General features: G+C 42.8%; 2 protein-coding genes across 3 annotated transcripts in view; both read left to right on the forward strand.

Moving 5' to 3' along the window:
* LOC143291081 (clathrin light chain A-like) overlaps positions 1–4,543 on the forward strand; it is a 15,121-nt gene extending 10,578 nt beyond the window's left edge. For both annotated transcript variants that reach the window (XM_076600689.1, XM_076600690.1), the window contains one exon: positions 2,108–4,543. In XM_076600689.1, coding sequence (XP_076456804.1) covers positions 2,108–2,279 — 172 coding nt within the window. In that variant the 3' untranslated portion in view covers positions 2,280–4,543. The remainder of the gene's footprint in view (positions 1–2,107) is intronic.
* A 6,726-nt stretch (positions 4,544–11,269) lies between these two features.
* LOC143290800 (A disintegrin and metalloproteinase with thrombospondin motifs adt-1-like) overlaps positions 11,270–22,500 on the forward strand; it is a 20,836-nt gene continuing 9,605 nt past the window's right edge. Inside the window, exons 1-8 of the mRNA XM_076600318.1 lie at positions 11,270–11,517; positions 13,189–13,309; positions 14,898–15,054; positions 17,048–17,190; positions 17,771–17,808; positions 19,372–19,477; positions 19,733–19,885; positions 20,532–20,682. Coding sequence (XP_076456433.1) covers positions 11,391–11,517; positions 13,189–13,309; positions 14,898–15,054; positions 17,048–17,190; positions 17,771–17,808; positions 19,372–19,477; positions 19,733–19,885; positions 20,532–20,682 — 996 coding nt within the window. The 5' untranslated portion in view covers positions 11,270–11,390. The remainder of the gene's footprint in view (positions 11,518–13,188; positions 13,310–14,897; positions 15,055–17,047; positions 17,191–17,770; positions 17,809–19,371; positions 19,478–19,732; positions 19,886–20,531; positions 20,683–22,500) is intronic.

The following is a 22,500-nucleotide window of genomic DNA, read 5'->3' on the forward strand; positions in this document are numbered from 1 at the left end:
AGGTTTTGGGGGTTCATTCCCTTTATTATGTTCTTCACAGGTATATTGGATATATTGAGGTTTTGTTGTTTTTGTTTTGTTTTGTTTTGTTGGGGTTGGGGGGATGTAGTTGGGTTTTTTTTCTTTATATTTTGTTGTTGTTGTTGTTGTTGTTTTTGTTTTTTTGTTTTGTTTTTTGTTTTTTTCTAGTGTTTTACTGTGAATGGTTTGTTCCGGTTTGGAAGGAGAGAATGATAGTGCAAATTATGTCATGAGAAAACTTCGGTATTCATGAAATGGGCAGCCTGTCTGCAGTCTACAGAGCTCTCTCTCTCTCCCTCTCTCTCTTCTCTCTCTCCCCCTCTCTCTCCCTCTCTCTTCTCTCTCTCTCTTCTCTCTCCCCCTCTCTCTCCCTCTCTCTTCTCTCTCTCTTTTCTCTCTCTCCCTCTATCTCCCTCTCTCTTCTCATGCACACATGCATGTCTGAATAAGAAAGTGAGTGAAAAGGCACTATAAGTTAAATTGTTATTGTTGTTATTACTTGTCAGAGAGAAATCGCATTGTTTGGCATCAGCTGAACATGCTTTACATGGGAGAGGCGCTGTTTGAAATACAGTGTCATTGTTATTGTTATGAAAGCACAATTGACCATGCTTTACATTGAAAGGTGCCATATGTATTAGGAATTCATCCTTTTTGACTCACTTGTGTAAACAAAGTGAGTCTATGTTTTAACCCGGTGTTCGGTTGTCTGTGTGTGTGTGTCTGTGTGTCCGTGATAAACTTTAACATTGACATTTTCTCTGCAAATACTTTGTCAGTTGACACCAAATTAGGCATAAAAATAGGAAAAATTCAGTTCTTTCCAGTCATTTTGTTTAAAACAATATTGCACCTCTGGGATGGGCACAAAAAATTAAAAAATGAAGCCTAATAATATGCAAACTGCATTTACTGTTATATTTATATTTTTTGTATTCTCTAAACTTGGCACTTTGATCTGATATTCTGACCCAACAACAAGAACAGTCATTATTATCATTTTTTGTTCAAACAGGAACTTCTTTTGCTAAGCATGGAAGTTTTATTTGTTTTGCAAATGTTTTGGTGCAATAGTAAAAAAGGGAAATTACTCTGTAATTAATGCTAGGGGACTTAATTTGCTTTAAACTGATCTTTCTCATCTTAAACATTACATTTTGAAATTATATTCAATACATAAAAAGCTTGGATTTTTTTAAATTAAAAAAAAATTTTTTTAAGTGTATCACAAGTGAGTCTTGAAGGCCTTGTTATTATAGCACAGTCGAGCATGCTTTATATGGAGAGGCGCTTTATGAAATGAAACGTTGTCATTATGATAGCACAATTCAGCATGCTTTACTGAGTGAGGTGCTGTATGCATTAAAGCATTGTTACTGTCAGTCAAAGCACAATTTAGCATGCTTAAGATGGCAAGGTGCTAAATGAATGGAAATACTATCATTATGACTGGGTATGGGTTGGTGGGTTGGAGCTTGGGGCGGGATGATTTTGTGAGTGCGGGTGTATTTGTGTGTTTTTAGTATGCATGCGTCATTGTATTTTTCATTGTAAACGTCCAGGGCTTTTTGTATCATTCGTTTAGATGTACCAAATGTCCTTTTATTGTTATTATCATTATTATCGTTATTTTATCATTACTGTTTCCAGAGTCATGTTGTCTTTTTTACTTTATTTATTTATTTTATTCTATTTCATTTTATTTATTTATTTATTTATCTGTTTATTTTTATTTTTGTACGCTTATAGTTGTCTTCATTAAGTTTTTGCGCCTTATAAATATTATTATTAGTAGTTCTTTTTTTTTATGTATTTATCTATTATTTATTTATTTACTTATTTCTTTTTAATTTATTTTAGTGTTATATATATATATATATATATATATATATATATATATATATATATTGGGTTTTTTTTTGGGGGGGGGGGCCGGGGGGGGTGTTTTTCTCAAGGTCTGACTAAGCGCGTTGGGTTACGCTGCTGGTCAGGCATCTGCTTGGCAGATCCAAATAATAATATGGATTTGTCCGAACACAGTGACGCCGCCTTGAGCTGCTGAAACTGAAACTGAAACTGTTTCCAGAGAGGCAGAGGAGGCCTTTGTGAGGGACCGTGACGAGAAGGTTCCGGGCCAGGCGTGGGAGAGGGTGACCCGGCAGTGCGAGTTCAACCCCAAGAACTCCAAGAACACCAAGGACGTCTCCCGCATGCGCTCCATCCTCCTGCAGCTGAAGCAGACCCCGCTCGTGCGCTAGGCTTTGTCCCGAAGTCGGCCAGGCCGACAGGGCAGGGTCGACGTGTGGATTTCTTTGTCATGAAAAAGCCTGTCACGTTTCTTTTGTTTGAACAAAGGACGTGAGGACGTTTCTGTCTTCAGGAAGATTTTCTTTGGGTTGAAATGAAAATGATTATAAAAAAAAAAAAAAAATCTCTTTTTTGTTTTATTTGTAGGGAGATCAGTATTTGTGTTCTTGGTTTCGACAAGGGAGAGGGGGAAGAAATTATCATTACCTTTTTGTTTATTGTACTGGGAAATCAATATTTGTGATGTTGGCTTTGTCAGCAGCGTTTTGCAAGGGAGAGGGGGAATAGGTTTTGTTGTTTGTTTCTGGAATGGTTATGCATGTGTGTGTGTGTTTCAAGAAACTCTGAAGATGTATTCTAGACTGTACTCTTCCTGCTTTCTCCAGACTTAAAAAAAAAAAAAAAAAAACGGTTATGAAACTGCAAGCAGGTTTTTTGGGACCAATGGGATTATTACGCAAAGTCAACTTATTTTTAAACTGCTGTAAACAAGGTTATTTTTTTTTTTAATTCTGTTTCTTTAATGTGTTTCTTTCGAGTTTGTATCAGTACAATTTTTAATACTCTTTGAGGACCATTTAATGACTGAACAGACACACGGAAATTCATCAGCAGCCTCTAAGGAACATGGTGCAGTTAATGGATTTGTGCAAAGGGGTTGATTTTCAAAACAGTCCACCAGAGACGGGTGGACGTAAAGTGAATTAATCAGGTGATCTTACGGGAAATACACTTTCATGTTAGAAGAGTTTCATGCTGGTTCTAGTCTGGGGATGTTGTGCATATATTGTTGACAGAAAGAACAAGTATTAACTCACTCAGTACGGCCAGTCCTCTCTTCTCCTCTACACAGACCCCTCGGATGTCCAGTGGGTGTCTGAATGACCCAACCTTTAGCTTCCGTCGTAAGAATTGTGGTATTCTTTGTCAACATTCACCTCTTCAGTATAAGAGCCTTCCGCTTGCAATATTTTGATGATGGTAACTGGGGTGAAACGCTGTTAACGTCGTCTCTTTCGCCGTTCGTATGGAGAGAGTTAAAGGCCCCAAAGGCTTTCACGGCCATCGGGGCAGTGTGTACATACCCACCGTGTCCAGGGCTCGGGATAGGCAGGCGGGGCCCAGTCCTCTCCTTCCGCCGTTTTAACCTTCCCCCAACAGAAGCCAGGTAGCCATCCGTTCGTATGGAGAGAGTTAAGAAGGTACAGCAGTTGTTTACCACGCCTGGCATGATGGATGGTTGTGTGCAATGGAGACCAGTTCGTACAGAATTTTTGATGGGTTTGTTGATGGTTTCAGTGACCACTCAGCATTTTGTGCTTTACAAGAGGAATCTAGTTGTTCATGGAAGAGTTTTGGGGTTGTTTCTGTGCTTTTCACAATGTTCATAATTTAAACATTGAATGATCACTCACCTATTTGCACTTTAAAAGAGGATTACTGTTGCTCTTGGAAGAGTTTTGTGAATTTTTCTCCGGTGTTCCTGACTTAAAGATTAAATGATCACTCACCATTTTGTGCTTTAAAGGAGAAATCTAGTTGTTAACGAAAAGAGTTTTGGGAGTTTATTCCCCAACATTTCAAGCCTTGACATTATTTTCATAAAATTTGTTACTTGTCGATGATGTTGTTTACTGTGTGTTCAGTTTGTAGTTGACACGCAGTGAAACGTACTGGTTTTGTGTGAGGGTAAGCGTTCTGTATTTGCTGCCCCGTTTTCTTCATGTTCATCATTTCTTGTGCATTGTCATGCAATTCCACAGTGAAAAACTGAGGATGGATCACACATTTACATGCGTGTATGCATGTACACACACACACTCACACACACACAAACTCACACACACACTCACACACAAACACACACACACACAGAGTTCTTTTTTTCATAGCATGTGCGCGCGCGCGCACACACACACACACACACACACACACATACACATATATTCACAGTTACTTTCTCATTATTAGTTCATTCATGTACACAAAGTGAGGGTGCAAAAAGCTGTTCAAAAATTGATTCATCGATGTCATGAAAATTATTGGGGTGACATTCCATATACAGTTTTACCAAAAGTGCTTTATACATGTGCTGGTATTGATGAATTGAGACCCTTTTGTGTGTGTGTGTGTTTGGGTAAATCCTTTGGCTGTGCACAAACATACTCAGAACTGCTATATTGTGCAATACAGTTCAGTCACATGCAAAAAGAAAGTGTTTGTGTGTGTGTGTGTGTGTGTGTGTGTGTGTGGTGGTAGTAAACTGAGTCAGTGAGGGAAGGCTTGCTTTTGGTTTTTGCTTAAGAGTAAATATTTCTGTTTGGATTTCAGGTGAATACTGTAAACAGACTGGCAATACAACTCTTTGAATGGTCAACCAGTTTGTCGTCCGTTAGGGCTTGTGCTGTGTGTCAGTGTGATGTCCGTTAGGGTTTGTACTAAAATGTGTGTCAGTGCTTGTGCTAAATGTGTCAGTGTAATGTCCGTTAGGGCTTGTGCGAAATGTGTGTCAGTGTAATGTCCGTTAGGGGCTTGTGCGAAATGTGTGTCAGTGTGATGTCTGTTAGGGTTTGTGCTAAATTTGTGTCAGTGTAATGTCCGTTAGGGCTTGTGCGAAATGTGTGTCAGTGTAATGTCCGTTAGGGCTTGTGCGAAATGTGTGTCAGTGTAATGTCCGTTAGGATCTTGTGCGAAATGTGTGTCAGTGTAATGTCCGTTAGGGGCTTGTGCGAAATGTGTGTCAGTTTTGATGTCCGTTAGGGGCTTGTGCGAAATGTGTGTCAGTGTAATGTCCGTTAGGGCTTGTGTTAAATGTGTGTCAGTGTGATGTCCTTAGGGCTTCTGCTAAATGTGTGTCAGTGTGATGTCCGTTAGGGCTTCTGCTAAATGTGTGTCAGTGTGATGTCCATTAGGGCTTGTGCGAAAAGTGTGTCAGTTTGTGGATGATTGGGTGCGCACGCGATGGTCTTCCACAAAAAAAAAAAAAAAAAAAAAAAAATTGTGGCTGTTTTTTTTGTTTGTTTTGTTTTGTTTTGTTTTTTCTGTATTCTATAGAATAGTTTATAGACGTTTTTCATTCCAAGACGGTTGTTTGTTCACAGAGAAAATGTAAACTCTCTGGAAGGAAAAACAACCTGAGAATTAATCTTTTGTTCCGTATTAAAAAAAAAAAAAAAAAAAAAAGCAGTAAAAAAAAAAAAAAAAAAAAAAAAAACTCACAAAAGTTTATTATTTCACATGCTTGTCATCGACGGACATGACAAGACTATCATGCATGCCATCTCTGTCCAGGGCTTTCAAACTGAGAAGAACAGATTTGTTTCTTTTTGGACTGTGCTGTTAAATGCATTCTATAACACTGTTAAATGCATTCTATAACACCGTAAACCCCGCAGACTGCCCTTGACGTAACACTTACGTCCTTAGTGGCGTCACTGATGACATCGTCAAAAGAAGGGAAATAACTCTGGAAGGATGAAAATTCACACACTTGATCTTGAGTGGTATATCTTAGACCCTTTTCTCGGTTTTTGGATTGATTGTTTAGGATATTGGTTTACACCTGACGGGCGCAATAGCCGAGTGGTTAAAGCGTTGGACTGTCAATCTGAGGGTCCCGGGTTCGAATCACGGTGACGGCGCCTGGTGGGTAAAGGGTGGAGATTTTTACGATCTCCCAGGTCAACATAATTATGTGCAGACCTGCTAGTGCCTGAACCCCCTTCGTGTGTATATGCAAGCAGAAGATAAATACGCACGTTAAAGATCCTGTAATCCATGTCAGCGTTCGGTGGGTTATGGAAACAAGAACATACCCAGCATGCACACCCCCGAAAACGGAGTATGGCTGCCTACATGGCGGGGTAAAAATGGTCATACACGTAAAAGCCCTCTCGTGTGCATACGAGTGAACGCAGAAGAAAGAGGAGAAGATTGGTTTACACCTCTTTCTACTATTTTTTTCCCGGCAGTCAATGGGTTTTAAAAAAAAAAAAATTCACACGACCCTGCTCGTGGTAGGAGAGAGTCTACACCTACATCACACCTATCCTGCTACACGTGTCCTGTTACCTTTCCAACCTACCTGTAACTACCCCCCCCCCCCCCTCCTCCCCAAACCTTTTTACTTCGGGGTTCACTCCAGCTAACGGCCTCCAGCGATTTCCTCCAGAGAAGTGTCCCGGGGTGAATTCCCAGCTGGGGTGCTCGTTACGCTTTACACCGTGCACCACGTGCAGATGACAGGCCGGAAGAAGGGATATATCACAGGGGATTAAATGATATTAGGGTGGAAAGGCACCAAGTACTGATGATTTGAAATGTGCGTTATTGTTTGATTAAATGATTGGTTGATTGAATGGTTGATCGTTGATTCGTTGACTCGTATCAAGAATTACAGATCTTCCCTCACAGTGGTAATAATAGCAGTCGTGTTAAGATTGTTAACTGATTTCATGATGGTATGATTGTATGGCTCACTCGTCATTAAAACAGATCCTTTTGCACTTTCTGACATTTTAAATGGACCCAAACGAGGATACCTACTAACATTGGTGCTGTTCAATCTACGTTTTACTTGTGTTTTCACCTGTGCTCTCCAGAACCCTGTTCTAATATCATCATCTTAGATGAACAGAATATAAATAAATAAACTCCAGAAGCCTCACTGTTATATACAGGCCAGATGTATCATTGATTCATTTGGCACGATGAAACGGTCAACCATAAACCTTCGAATGGCTGTTGCTTGAAAAACAACAACAAAACTTTGTTGATGACTCTGCACTTATCTGCATATCTACGTGTCGTAGTTTGCAAAGCCAGCCAAGCTGTGTGGTATCACTTTCAACCTGACAGATCCACATCCTCCATAGCAAACCCCTGGGTCTGTTGCTCCATTTCACAGCTGTATCCTGTAAACAGCAACCCGAAAATGGCCGACGCAATCAAATCAAATCAAAGTCGAGCAGCCGCATCTCTTCTGACAGCTGATGGTTGTATTCGTTAACTCACTCAGTACGGCCAGTCCTCTTTTCTCCTCTACACACACCCCTCGGATGTCCAGTGGGTGTCTCAATGACCCAAACTTTAGCTTCCGTCGTCAGAATTGTGGTATTCTTTGTCAACATTCACCTCTTCAGTATAAGAGCCTTCCGCTTGCAATATTTTGATGGTGGTAATTGGGGTGAAACGCAGTTAACGTCGTCTCTTTCGCCGTTCGTATGGAGAGAGTGAATGCACGTGCCGCTTCAACAGATTAGGTGATATCACACCCCAAGGCAATTTCTGATGATGATAATCACTTAGTTGTGGAGCCAGACTCATACAGAACGGGGACTGCGGAAACTAGTGTAACTACAAAGACAGCCTGTGTTTAATTTCCGGTACCATACATAGTCTTTGGTATAAAATCATAACACACAAGAAAACGGAGAAACTGAAACTAAAGCACAACGTGGAATATATCGGGTCACATTATTTGAGGTTTTCTTGCTGTTGTCACTAAGGATACCGGTTTGGTGTGATGGTTGATGAAGATGCTGCCCCTGCAACTAAGGATACCCGTTTAGGTTTGATGGTTGATGAAGGTGATGATGCTGCTACCATTAAGGATACCCGTTTAAGTTTGATGGTTGATGAAGGTGATGATGCTGCTACCATTAAGGATACCCGTTTAAGTTTGATGGTTGATGAAGATGCTGCTGCTGATACTAAGGATACCCGTTTAAGTTTGATGGTTGATGAAGATGCTGCTATTGCTACTGAGGATACCCGTTTAGGTTTGATGGTTGATGAAGGTGATGCTGCTACCACTAAGGATACCCGTTTAAGTCTGATGGTTGATGAAGGTGATTATGCTACTACTGAGGATGCCCGTTTAGGTTTGATGGTTGATGAAGGTGATGCTGCTGATACCACTAAGGATACCCGTTTAAGTCTGATGGTTGATGAAGATGCTGCTGCTGATACTAAGGATACCCGTTTAGGTTTGATGGTTGATGAAGATGCTGCTATTGCTACTGAGGATACCCGTTTAGGTTTGATAGTTGATGAAGGTGATGATGATGCCACGAAGGATACCCGTTTAGGTTTGATGGTTGATGAAGGTGATGATGATGCCACGAAGGATACCCGTTTAGGTTTGATGGTTGATGAAGAAGATGATGATGATACTAAGGATACCCGTTTAGGTTTGATGGTTGATGAAGATGCTGCTATTGCTACTGAGGATACCCGTTTAGGTTTGATGGTTGATGAAGGTGATGATGCTGCTACCACTAAGGATACCCGTTTAGGTTTGATAGTTGATGAAGGTGATGATGATGCCACGAAGGATACCCGTTTAGGTTTGATGGTTGATGAAGAAGATGATGCTGATACTAAGGATACCCGTTTAGGTTTGATGGTTGATGAAGGTGATGCTGCTGCTACCACTAAGGATACCCGTTTAAGTCTGATGGTTTGATGAAGGTGATTATGCTGCTACTGAGGATGCCCGTTTAGGTTTGATGGTTGATGAAGGTGATGATGCTGCTACCACTAATGATACCCGTTTAGGTTTGATGGTTGATGAAGATGCTGCTGCTACCACTAAGGATACCCGTTTAGGTTTGATGGTTGATGAAGATGCTGCTGTTGCTACTAAGGATACCCGTTTAGGTTTGATGGTTGATGAAGATGCTGCTGTTGCTACTAAGGATACCCGTTTAGGTTTGATGGTTGATGAAGATGCTGCTGCTGATACTAAGGATACCCGTTTAAGGTTGATGAAGGTGATGATGCTGCTACCACTAAGGATACCCGTTTAGGTTTGATGGTTGATGAAGATGCTGCTATTGCTACTGAGGATACCCGTTTAGGTTTGATGGTTGATGAAGGTGATGCTGCTGCTACCACTAAGGATACCCGTTTAGGTTTGATGGTTGATGAAGGTGATGATGCTGATACTAAGGATACCCGTTTAGGTTTTATAGTTGATGTAGGTGATGCTGCTGCCTCAATGGATAAACGTTTAGCTTAGAGATCCGTGGCAGAACTGTCCTTCCTTTTCAAAACATATCTCGGTGTTCACCCGGGCGTGACAGACACAAAATATATCTCCGACACCGTCAGAGAAATGTTCGCAACGTTATCAAAGACGCCTCTGTGCAGTGAATAACACTCGACTGCATGGTCACAGTCTTTCCACTTGAGCTTGAGACACACTGGAGAGAAACTTACCTGGACCTAAAAGTTCCACAACAATAACGTTATACAATTTGTATGCCTCTGTTGTGGTTTAAAATCTTCCCAATTTGTCAACCGTTAGCGGCAGTCATTTCATTCCATTAGCGAGCACAAAAGAAGCACATACACATACACACACACATACCACACCACACCACACCCACACACACACACACACGCACCACACCACACCACACACACCACACCACAACACATCACATCCACACACACACACACACCACAACACAACACACAACAACACACACACACACACACACACACACACACACACACACACACACACACCACACCACAACACACAACACACACACACACACACACAAACACACACACATACACACCACAACACAACACAACCCCCCACCCTCCCATACACACACCACACCACAACACACACACACACACACACACACACACACACACACACACACAGACGTACACACCACACTACAACACAACACCCCCCCCCCCACACACACACACCACACCACACCACAACACACAACACACACACACATACACACACACCACAACACAACACAACACACACACACACACACACACACACACACACACACACACACACACACATACACACACACCACAACACAACACAACCTCCCACCCTCCCATACACACACCACACCACAATACATCCACACACACACACACACACACACACACACAGACGTACACACCACACTACAACACACACACACCCACACACACACACACACACACACACACACACCACACCACACCACACAACACACACACATACACACACAACACAACACAACACAACCCTCCTTCCCATACACACACCACACCACGCACACACTACACCACACCACAATACACACACACACACACACACACACACACACACACACACACACACACACACACACACACACCACACCACACCACAACACAACACCCCCACCCCAACCCCCCCCCCCCCCACACACACACACACACCGCACCACACTACAACACTCCCCCCCTCAACTCCCCCCCCTCCCCACACACACACCACACCCACACCCACACACACCACAACACACCCCCCCCCCCTTTCTCCCCACACACGTACACACGCCCACGGATACAATACATAAGATAACCCACTGCACTTGTGATGAAAAAAAAATAGTTGAAACAACCAAGGAACATTTCATCTCAGCACGCTCACAAAGAAGGAAAATTAAAGGAAAACATTTGCGAGGTAAAAAACAACAACAACAAAAAAAAACCCACAACTGAAAACAACTAAAAATGAAAAGGAGTGGCAATGAAACAAAGGAGACGAGAGAAAGAATACTGCCCCCCCCCCCCTCTCGTCACCCCACCCTCCCCTCCCCCACCCCTCCCTCCTTGCTTACATTGGATGAAGCGTGTGATTCTGAGCCTGTCGGATGTTGGGCAAAAGGGGGACTTGAGTACAAGTCTTAAACCCTAAACCCCCAGTCACACATTAACTTGTCAAGCTGGCGGCGGGAGATGAAACTCCATAAGCTCTCTGGCTTCTTAAGCACCTTCCGCTTTTATCCAGATGTAAAAATCAGGTCTGGCTGGGGGGGTGTTGATGCAACACATGGCATAAAACGTGGCAGCCAGTACATGCTTTCATTAAAGAAACAAACATCTGTTTCCATCTGTTGTTTTGCAGCCCTTTAAAATGGAACACCCAAGACCCTCAGCAGACGTCTGCCACCCCGACACATCCGGGCCCTGAAGCCAGGAATTATGGGACCGCACCCAGGGCCTGACTAGTCACCTTGACTGCAGCAGCAGCAGAAGTGAAAGTGGGAATGCTGGATGGTGTTCGGTCTTGCCGTCAACGCTCGTCGGTGGGGAATATCATGTCTGCTCATGTGTCGGCCATCTTCTTTCTGGTTGTCCTCTGCGGAATTCTGTCGTCATGTTTGGTAGCTGGTGGTAAGATACATTGTTGTTATGTAACAACAACAACAATCATAATAAGCAGAAGAAGGAGGAGGAGGAGGAGGAGGAGGGGGGGATGAGAAGATTGAAAGAAGAAGAAGAAGAAGAAGAAGAAGAAGAAAAGAACTTTGCTATTATTATCATCATCATTATCTTGATAGCTACACATTATTGTGTTGCTGTTATTGATCAGAGAAGTTAAGAGAGCGAGAAACAGACAGACAGAGAGAGGGGGAGGGAGGGGGCATGTATTTTTAAAAAAAAATCCAAATATTCATTCTTATGACTTAACATTGTAAATATGTGTGTAATGAACACACTCTACCCGACCCTATACATAACAGGACATTTTTGCCCCCCCCCCCTCCCCCGGAGTTGTTAACTTTTCTTTATTTTACATTTCATAATCATACTACCACTTAAAAATTTTCCTTTTGAATCTAGCCATTTTAGCCCCATAGAAAGTTCACTTTAAACCATCTGCCAATCCTTACCCTGTTCTTCTTTCTCTGTATCTCTGACTTTCTGTCTCTGTCTCACTGATGAGGGGGTGTCGGAAATTGCTGTATATATTGTTCCCGATACAGTTAGGAGAAATATGAAATATGTCCATTGTGTAAAGAAGAAACTGAAGATGAAAAAAAAATTAATCCACTTTGTATTGCGTTGCCACTATCTTCATGATTTAAAAACAAAATTTATACCACACAGAACCTGTTTCCGATACATATGCTCTTGTCATCAAAAATTAAAAACATAATGGCAAAATTATCTCTCTCTCTCTCTCTCTCTCTCTCTCTCTCTCTCTCTCTCTCTCTCTCTCTCTCTCTCTCTCTCTCTCTATATATATATATATATATATATATATGTACAAAGCTTTGAAGAGGCGTGAGAATGCAATAGAATTATTCGATGTCAGAGATTAAGGCAATGACGATTGTTTTGGGTTTTTTTTGTTGGTTTTTTGTTTTATGTTTTTTTTTCGGGGGTGGGGGTTCTCTCTTGGAGTCACCATATTTACTTGTTCACGCAATACTTTAGTGTTCGTATGTTGTTTGTATGTTAACAAAATTCATAATACTATGTAAGGTAGAAAATCTTCTGTACGTTTGTGTAACCCCTTCAAATGGGGCGATGGCCTTATATAGAATAAATCGTTCGTTCGTTCGTTCGTTCGTTCGTTCGTTTGTTGTCCCTGTCTTACTCCGTTTCTCTCCATCTCCCCCCCCCCCCCCCGTGCCTCCCCCCCTCCACCCCCCCCCCCCCCCGGCCCCCCCCCATTCATTTGTCTCTTGTTTTCAAAAGCGCGAAAATCATTTGTAAGGAATGTAAATTCATGTCAGTTGATTTGGTTGTGTGTTTGTAGAGTTTACTTTACATCACCAACAACTCGGGAATGCAGAATCTTTTTTGTTTGTTAGAATAACTATTTGTAAGAAATCTAAATTCATTTCAGTTGATTTGGATGTATGTAATTTAGAGCTAACTTTAAACCACCAACAACTCTGTAATGTAGACCAGCCTGTAGTGTCTGTGACGTTATTTCCGCCCGCCAGAAGCAGACTTCCGGATTCATTTCAGTTGATTTGGATGTATGTAATTTAGAGTTAACCTTAACTCTGGAATGCAGACCAGCCTGCAGTCTTTCTCTGTTCTTCCCACCAGGAGCAGACTTTCGAAAGTCTGCACACAGTCAAGTTGCCCACAAGAGAGTCCGGCGTCAGCTGGCCACGACCAACAACACCGTGGAACTGATGGTGGTGGTGGACAGAGAGGCCTTTGACAAGTCAGTCACTGTTGATGTTGTGACCTTGCTTCTTTGCTATTGGTGTTATAAATAATAATAATAATAATAATAATAATAATGACAGTATTTATATAGCGCTGAATCTTGTGCAGAAACAAATCTAAGCGCTTTCACACCAGTCATTCACACGCATGCTTAACTCTAAAACTGAAGAAACTGAAGACAAGGAAGAGGCAGAGGAGGGAGGCTGTTTTGGGAAGAGGTGGGTTTTAAGTCCAGAGTTGAAAGAGCTGAGTTCGGAGAACTGACGAAGCGAAAGAGGAAGTTCATTCCAATCGCAAGGTCCAGAGACAGAGAAAGAACGGCAGCCAACAGTCGAGTGTTTGAATCTGGGTATGCGTAAACAGAGTGGATCCGAAGCCGATCGTAGTGAGCGAGATGGAGTGTAGAGGTGAAGGCAGCCACAGAGATGCTGGTGTTGTTGGTGGTGGTGATGGTGCGGTGGTAGTTTGATATGGATACTCATACAGCGCCTATCCTCGGTCAGAGACCAAGCTCTAAGCGCTTTACAAACACGGTGTCATTTGCACAACAGGCTGCCCACCTGGGTAGAGCCGACTGACGGCTGCCATTGAGCGCTCATCATTCGTTTCCTGTGTCATTCAATCAGATGTCAGGGACGGACAGAAACACATTCAGACAGACATGTGACATTTAGCATTTTACATGTATGACCGTTTCGTTTATTCACCCCGCCATGTAGGCAGCCATACTCCGTTTTCGGGGGTGTGCATGCTGGGTATCTTCTTGTTTCCATAACCCACCGAATGCTGACAATGGATTACAGGGATCTTTAACGTGCGTATTTGATCTGTGTGGGATCATAGATGTGTTGTTTTACGTAGAATGTATGTTGTAAAACACCTGGAGCAGTGTTCTGGATTGAGTGCCATATAAGTGTCCATTATTATTATTATTATTATTATTATTATTATTATTATTATTATTATTATTATTATTATCATCGTCGTCGTTGTTGTTGTTTTAGTTGTTGTTGTCGTCGTCATCATCATCATCGTCATCATCCTTGTTGTTGCTGTCGTGGTTGTCGTCGTCATTATCAATAATAGTAGTATTGTTGTTGTTATTGTTGTTGACGTTGTCGTCGTCGTCATCATCATTGTCGTCGTCGTTGTCGTCGTTACTACTATTATTATCATTATTTTCATTCTTCTTCTTCTTCTTCTTCTTCTTCTTCTTCTTCTATTTCTTATGATGTTATTATCATCATTAGCATCAGCATTATTATCATTATTGTTATTATTATTGTTATTATTGTCGTTGTTTATGTTGTCGTCGTCGTCGTCGCAATCATCATCATCACCATCATCACCACCACTACCACCACCACCACCACCATCATCATCATCACCATCACCATCACCTCCACCACCACCACCACAATCACCACAACCACCACAACCACCATCATCACCACCATCCACCACCACCACCACCACCACCATCCACCACCACTACCGTCATCAACTACTACTGGCCAAACAGTACGGGTGCACACCCTGAGTATGCATTTGTCTGACGCGGGGTGGGGTGGGGGGTGGTGCAGGTATTTGGCACGGAACAGTAACGTGACGGAGGCGGCCCTGGCGGAGCTGCTTCGCTACGTTGCAGGCCTGGTGAAGGAGGTGAACGAACGCTTCGCTAACCTTGACACTGGTTCCTTCTCCGTTCGCGTCAAACTCGTCAAGCTTGTCGTGTTTTCGGTGAGTGAGACGTGTTTGTGTGTGTGTGTGTGTGTGTGTGTGTGTGTGTGTGTGTGTGTGTGTGTGTGTGTGTGTGACAGGGTCTTCGATACATCGTTGTATGTGGGTGGGGAGGGGGGGGTGTAGAAGTGGGGGTGGAGGTGGGGGAGGGTGCGGGTGGGAGTGGGGGTTGTGTGTGTGTGTGGTGTGTGTGTGTGTGGGTGGGTGGGGAGTTTTGTGTGTGTGTGTGTGTGTGTGTGTGTGTGGTGTTTGTTTGTGTGTATGTATGTGTGTGTGTGGTGTGCGTGGTGTGGTGTGAAGACAAATCAATATGTTGATGACTGTCATTAATAATGAATCGATACAGAAATCAAATATGGGAGGTCAGTCAGTGTCATTAAACACACAGAAAGAAGTCACTGAGTGTCATTAGTGTACGAATCCATTCCAAGAGAAGAAATAATGTCATGAAACACAGAGAAATAAGTCACTGGGTGTCATTAGTGTACGAATCCATTCCAAGAGACGAAATAATGTCATTAAACACACAGAAAGAAGTCACTGAGTGTCATTAGTGTACAAATCCATTCCAAGAGAAGAAATAATGTCATTAACCCACAGAATGGAGTGAATGAGTGTCATTAGTGTACAAATCCATTCCAAGAGAAGAAATAATGTCATTAAACACACAGAATGGAGTGAATGAGTGTCATTAGTGTACAAATCCATTCCAAGAGAAGAAATAATGTCATTAAACACACAGAATGGAGTGAATGAGTGTCATTAGTGTACAAATCCATTCCAAGAGAAGAAATAATGTCATTAACCCACAGAATGGAGTGAATGAGTGTCATTAGTGTACAAATCCATTCCAAGAGAAGAAATAATGTCATTAACCCACAGAATGGAGTGAATGAGTGTCATTAGTGTACAAATCCATTCCAATAGAAGAAATAATGTCATTAACCCACAGAATGGAGTGAATGAGTGTCATTAGTGTACAAATCCATTCCAATAGAAGAAATAATGTCATTAACCCACAGAATGGAGTGAATGAGTGTCATTAGTGTACAAATCCATTCCAATAGAAGAAATAATGTCATTAACCCACAGAATGGAGTGAATGAGTGTCAACAGTGTACAAATCCATTCCAAGAGAAGAAATAATGTCATTAACCCACAGAATGGAGTGAATGAGTGTCAATAGTGTACAAATCCATTCCAAGAGAAGAAATAATGTCATTAACCCACAGAATGGAGTGAATGAGTGTCAATAGTGTACAAATCCATTCCAAGAGAAGAAATAATGTCATTAACCCACAGAATGGAGTGAATGAGTGTCATTAGTGTACGAATCCATTCCAAGAGAAGAAATAATGTCATTAAACACACAGAATGGAGTGAATGAGTGTCATTAGTGTACGAATCCATTCCAAGAGAAGAAATAATGTCATTAACCCACAGAATGGAGTGAATGAGTGTCATTAGTGTACGAATCCATTCCAAGAGAAGAAATAATGTCATTAACCCACAGAATGGAGTGAATGAGTGTCATTAGTGTACGAATCCATTCCAAGAGAAGAAATAATGTCATTAACCCACAGAATGGAGTGAATGAGTGTCATTAGTGTACGAATCCATTCCAAGAGAAGAAATAATGTCATTAACCCACAGAATGGAGTGAATGAGTGTCATTAGTGTACAAATCCATTCCAAGTAAAGTAAACGAGTGTCAGTAACTACACGAACCCACTCAAAGCAAAAACAAGCGAAGAAAAAAACAAACAAGCAAAGTGAAAACACACACACACACACACACACACACACACACCAAAAAACAAAACAAAAACGGTCATACATGTAAAAATGTTACACGTCTGTCGTGAGTTCGTAAAGCGCTAAGAGCTTGATCTCTGACCGAGGATAGGCGCTATATATGTATCCATATCAATCAATCAATCAATCAGTCAGTCAATCAATCAATCAACACAACTTACTTAAATTTCTGGCACAGACTTCGGCTGAGTCAAGCGCTACAGAGGCAAACATCGTGAGTGGGAACGTCATCAATGCGGACGCAGCTCTCTTCGCCTTCGTGCCTCAAGCCTTAGCCTTAGCTGCCAACAACAGCTTCGACTATGCCGTGCTTCTCACAGGGTACGTACTGAGTCGAGCCCTGCGCACAGTCGCCGGTTAGTGGCCTACTTGCAAATGTGCCCATCTTCTTATGAAGCGGGTATCCTAGGCTTCCAATGAGACCAGGTCCCGTTTGCAGTATTGCACTTGGCTCACGTAAAAAAAAGCCACGGCAGCAAAAAAGGTTGTCCATGGAAACATTCTGTAAGAAAAATCCCTTTTGATCGCGAAACAAATAAACTTACATTCTGTATTTTTTTTTGATCATGTATTTTTGCGACTTTGATCACCTTAATGTGGAATTTGATCATATGATTTTATTTTCTTGACAAATATAATGTTCATTGCAAGTGGGGAAAAAACAACAAAAAACAAACTTGCATACAATGATAATTATAACGATAAAGGTGGTGGTGGTAGTTGCGTGTGTATGTGTGTGTGTGTGTGTGTGTGTGTGTGTGTGTGTGTGTGTGTGTGTGTGTGTGTGTGTGTGTGTGTGTGCTCGAATACAATCGCACGAATGCGTACGTACAGGCATGGGTATTGAATACCACGTTCATTGAACTGAACCGAGTAACCATGATCTTTCTTTGGTTGACAGTTACAACGTGACGAGAGGTGACGGCTCAGATGCTGATGGTACGTAATTTCTGACCTGAGGTGACAGCACTTCAGTGGCGAGCATAATTGTCAATGATAATAATGATAATAAATATAATAGATAGTACTTATATGGCACAAACTTCCCAGGTAATGGGCTCTAAGCGCTGTACATCAAACATTACATATTATAAAATAGCGCATAATAGCAATACACTGCACATGAACAACAACAACATATTATGTGTATCTGTACACCAAGGCAGTACTACAAATTGCAGACATGAACAATCACACACACACATACACACACAGACAAACACACACACACATATACACACGCGCGCGCGCGCACTCACGCACACACGTACGCATGCACGCGCGCGCGCGCACACACACACACACGATAATAAATACCCCCCAGCCCCCCCCTCCCCCACACACACGACAAAAAATACCCTACACACGCACACACACGCTCGCGCACACACACACGCCCGCAACCCCCCCCCCCCCACCACACACACACACACACACACACCATGATGACTTCAGCAGAGGGCAAAGTGGGGCGGGGAGGAGGAGGAGGAAGAATGCAGACAATCAGCTGTGTTTCATCATCACACCCAAAAGGCTTGCTTGAACAGATAGGGTTTTCAAGATTGTTTGGAAAGAGGACAGCGTTGGTAAGTGACGGAGATCCAGAGGAAGAGAATTCCAGACAGAAGGAGCTTGATACTGAAAGGCCTTTTTTTGCCGAATGTCTTTGAAGAGGTTTTTTGGGGGGGGACTCGAAGGAACTTTTCAGCAAGAGACCTGAGAGAACGGGAAGGGGTGTGAATTTAAGGGACAAAATAGAAGGCAAGGGGTTAATAAGTGACTCTCAGCAACACACCCCAGGGTAGTAAGCCTTCAAGATCACAGGTTGATTCTTCGTAAATGGAGTGATGGCCTAGAGGTAACGCGTCCGCCTAGGAAGCGAGAGAATTTGAGCGCGCTGGTTCGAATCACGGCTCAGCCGCCGATATTTTCTCCCTCTCCACTAGACCTTGAGTGATTGTCTGGACGCTTTTCATTCGGATGAGATGATAAACCGAGGTCCCGTGTGTTAGCATGCACTTAGCGCACGTAAAAGAACCCACGGCAACAGAAGGGTTGTTCCTGGCAAAATTCTGTAGAAAAATCCACTTCGAAAGGAAAAAAGAAAATAAAACTGCACGCAGGAAAAAAAAAGAAGAAGAAAAAAAAAGGGGGGTGGCGCTGTAGTGTAGCAACGCGCTCTCCCTGCGGAGAGCAGCCCGAATTTCACACAGAGAAATCTGTTGTGATAAAATGAAATACAAAATACAAAAATACAAATGCAAATAAATGACTACTGAGGAAGGGAGCTAAAACTCCAGTATGACGTAGAAGTAAGTGAACGTGATGCAGAATGGCAGTGGATGTTGCCCATCTTTCGTGTCTCTGTGTTTTTCTGCGGGTTCTGTGAAATGGAAAAGAAGATCACGATGTGTGTGTGTGTGTGTGTGTGTGTGTGTGTGTGTGTGTGTGTGTGTGTGTGTGTGCGTGCGTGCGTGTGCCCGTGTGTCCGTGTGTCCGCAGTGCGGACGTTCTTCCGGGAGATCTGCTCCGGCCTGAGGGAGGGCATCGTGGAGAACTTCTGTGTTGAGAGGACCGCCTGGGCCCTCACCAAGGGAATCGCTCTGTCGTCAGTTCCCCCCCCCCCCCCCCCCCCCCCCTCTCTGTCCCCTCCTCTCTCTCTCTCCCCCCTCTCTCTCTCCACCCCACTCCCTCTCTCTCTGTCCTTATCTTGTGTGTGTGTGTGTGTGTGTGTGTGTGCGCATGCGCGCGCGTGTGTGCGTGTGCGTGTATGCATGCATGCGTGCATGCGCGTGTGTCTATGTTTTATGCATGCATGTATTTATGTATCTAAAAATTTTCTTCGGGTTTTGGCCTGACCCAGTGTGGGAGCCAGAATCGACGGAACAGGAGACAGCTCTTCATGCCCAGACCAGGGTTTCGTGCTGTCTGCCCAGTTCGCCATACCCTCCAGGGAGATGCGGGGAAATCCCTTCACCTTCACTTCCTGTTCCGCCACGCAGATCCGAACTCATCTGTGAGTTGGCTCCCTTTATTAATGCCACAGTGTGAAAGAGAGAGAGAGAGAGAGAGAGAGAGAGAGAGAGAGAGAGACAGAGAGTCAGAGAGACAGAGACAGATAGACAGAGAAAGAGAGAGAGAGAGAGAGAGAGAGAGAGAGAGAGAGAGAGAGAGAGTTTGCCACCGTTCTCAAATTAGATGGATAGTTCATTGGAGAAATCTGTTGTGATAAAAAGAAATACAAATACAAATATATACTTCTTCTTCTGCGTTCACTCGTATGCACACGAGTGGGCTTTTACGTGTATGACCGTTTTTACCCCGCCATGTAGGCAGCCATACTCCGTTTTCGGGGTGTGTGCATGCTGGGTATGTTCTTGTTTCCATAACCCACCGAACGCTGACATGGATTACAGGATCTTTAACGTGCGTATTTGACCTTCTGCTTGCATATACACACGAAGGGGGTTCAGGCACTAGCAGGTCTGCACATATGTTGACCTGGGAGATCGTAAAAATCTCCACCCTTTACCCACCAGGCGCCGTCGCCGTGATTCGAACCCGGGACCCTCAGATTGACAGTCCAACGCTTTAACCACTCGGCTATTGCGCCCCGTCAAAAAAATATATATACTATCTGTTTAGTTCTCCACGTGTTCCAGAAATAACGATAATGTCACGTCCTGCTTGCGGACGCAGAACGAGATGAATCCTATCAACGTGTCGACGCTGACCAGTACGGAACTGGGACAGACTTCTGATGCTGACAGCCAGTGTCGGTGCAGGTTTGGCGAGGGCTCCAGCTTCTGCAGGGTACGTATGTACATGTCCCCGTCCATCGTGATCGATTTTAATTATTAAATACCCCTTGCGTACCGTGGTACGTAGTATCCAGTACGTGCATAGTGACGCCACTGATGACATGATATAAAAAAGAAGGTAAAATTAATAATGCTCTGAAAAGATTGAAATTCACACACGTAATCCAGAGTATTACATCTCCAGAACATTTTCTCACACTCTTAATCCAGAGTAGTACATCTCCAGAACATTTTCTCACACTCTTAATCAAGAGTAGTACATCTCCAGAACATTTTCTCAGCCGTCTCTGAAAAGATTGAAATCCACACATTTGACGCAAAGTAGTATATGTCCAGAACATTTTCTCAGCCATCTCTGAAAAGATTGAAATTCACACACTTGATCCAGAGTACCCCCGAAAGCGGAGTATGGCTGCCTACATGGCGGGGGTAAAAACGGTCATGCACGTAAAAGCCCACTCGCGTATATGCGAGTGAACGTGGGAGTTGCAGCCCACGAACGCAGAAGAAGAAGAAGAAGAAGAAGAAGAAGAAGAAGATCCAGAGTAGTACATCTCCAGAACATTTTCTCACACTCTTAATCAAGAGTAGTACATCTCCAGAACATTTTCTCACACTCTTAATCAAGAGTAGTGCATCTCCAGAACATTTTCTCACACTCTTAATCAAGAGTAGTACATCTCCAGAACATTTTCTCACACTCTTAATCAAGAGTAGTGCATCTCCAGAACATTTTCTCACACTCTTAATCAAGAGTAGTACATCTCCAGAACATTTTCTCACACTCTTAATCAAGAGTAGTACATCTCCAGAACATTTTCTCACACTCTTAATCAAGAGTAGTACATCTCCAGAACATTTTCTCAGCCGTCTCTGAAAAGATTGAAATCCACACACTGGATCCAGAGTAGTACATCTCCAGAACATTTTCTCAGCCATCTCTGAAAAGATTGAAATCCACACACTTGATCCAGAGTAGTATATCTCCAGAACATTTTCTCACACCCTTGATCCAGAGTGGTATAATTATCTCCAGAACATTTTCTCAGCCATCTCTGAAAAGATTGAAATCCACACTGGATCCAGAGTAGCATAATTATCTCCAGAACATTTTCTCACACCCTTGATCCAGAGTGGTATAATTATCTCCAGAACATTTTCTCAGCCATCTCTAAAAAGATTGAAATCCACACACTTGATCCAGAGTAGTACATCTTCAGAAATTTTCTCACACTCTTTAACCAGAGTAGCATAATTATCTCCAGAACATTTTCTCAGCCATCTCTAAAAACATTGAAATTTACACACTTGATCCAGAGTAGTATATGTCCAGAACATTTTCTCAGCCATCTCTGAAGAGATTGAAATTCACACACTGGATCCAGAGTAGTATATCTCCAGAACATTTTCTCAGCCATCTCTGAAGAGATTGAAATCCACACACTGGATCCAGAGTAGTATAATTATCTCCAGAACATTTTCTCAGCCATCTCTGAAGAGATTGAAATTCACACACTTGATCCAGAGTACCCCCGAAAGCGGAGTATGGCTGCCTACATGGCGGGGGTTAAAACGGTCATGCACGTAAAAGCCCCACTCGCGTATATGCGAGTGAACGTGGAGTTGCAGCCCACGAACGCAGAAGAAGAAGAAGAAGAAGAAGAAGAAGAAGAAGAAGAAGAAGAAGGAGAAGATCCAGAGTAGTACATCTCCAGAACATTTTCTCACACTCTTAATCAAGAGTAGTGCATCTCCAGAACATTTTCTCACACTCTTAATCAAGAGTAGTGCATCTCCAGAACATTTTCTC

Source organism: Babylonia areolata, chromosome 16 (genome assembly GCF_041734735.1).
Source record: "Babylonia areolata isolate BAREFJ2019XMU chromosome 16, ASM4173473v1, whole genome shotgun sequence".
Classification (NCBI taxonomy): Eukaryota; Metazoa; Mollusca; class Gastropoda; order Neogastropoda; family Buccinidae; genus Babylonia; species Babylonia areolata.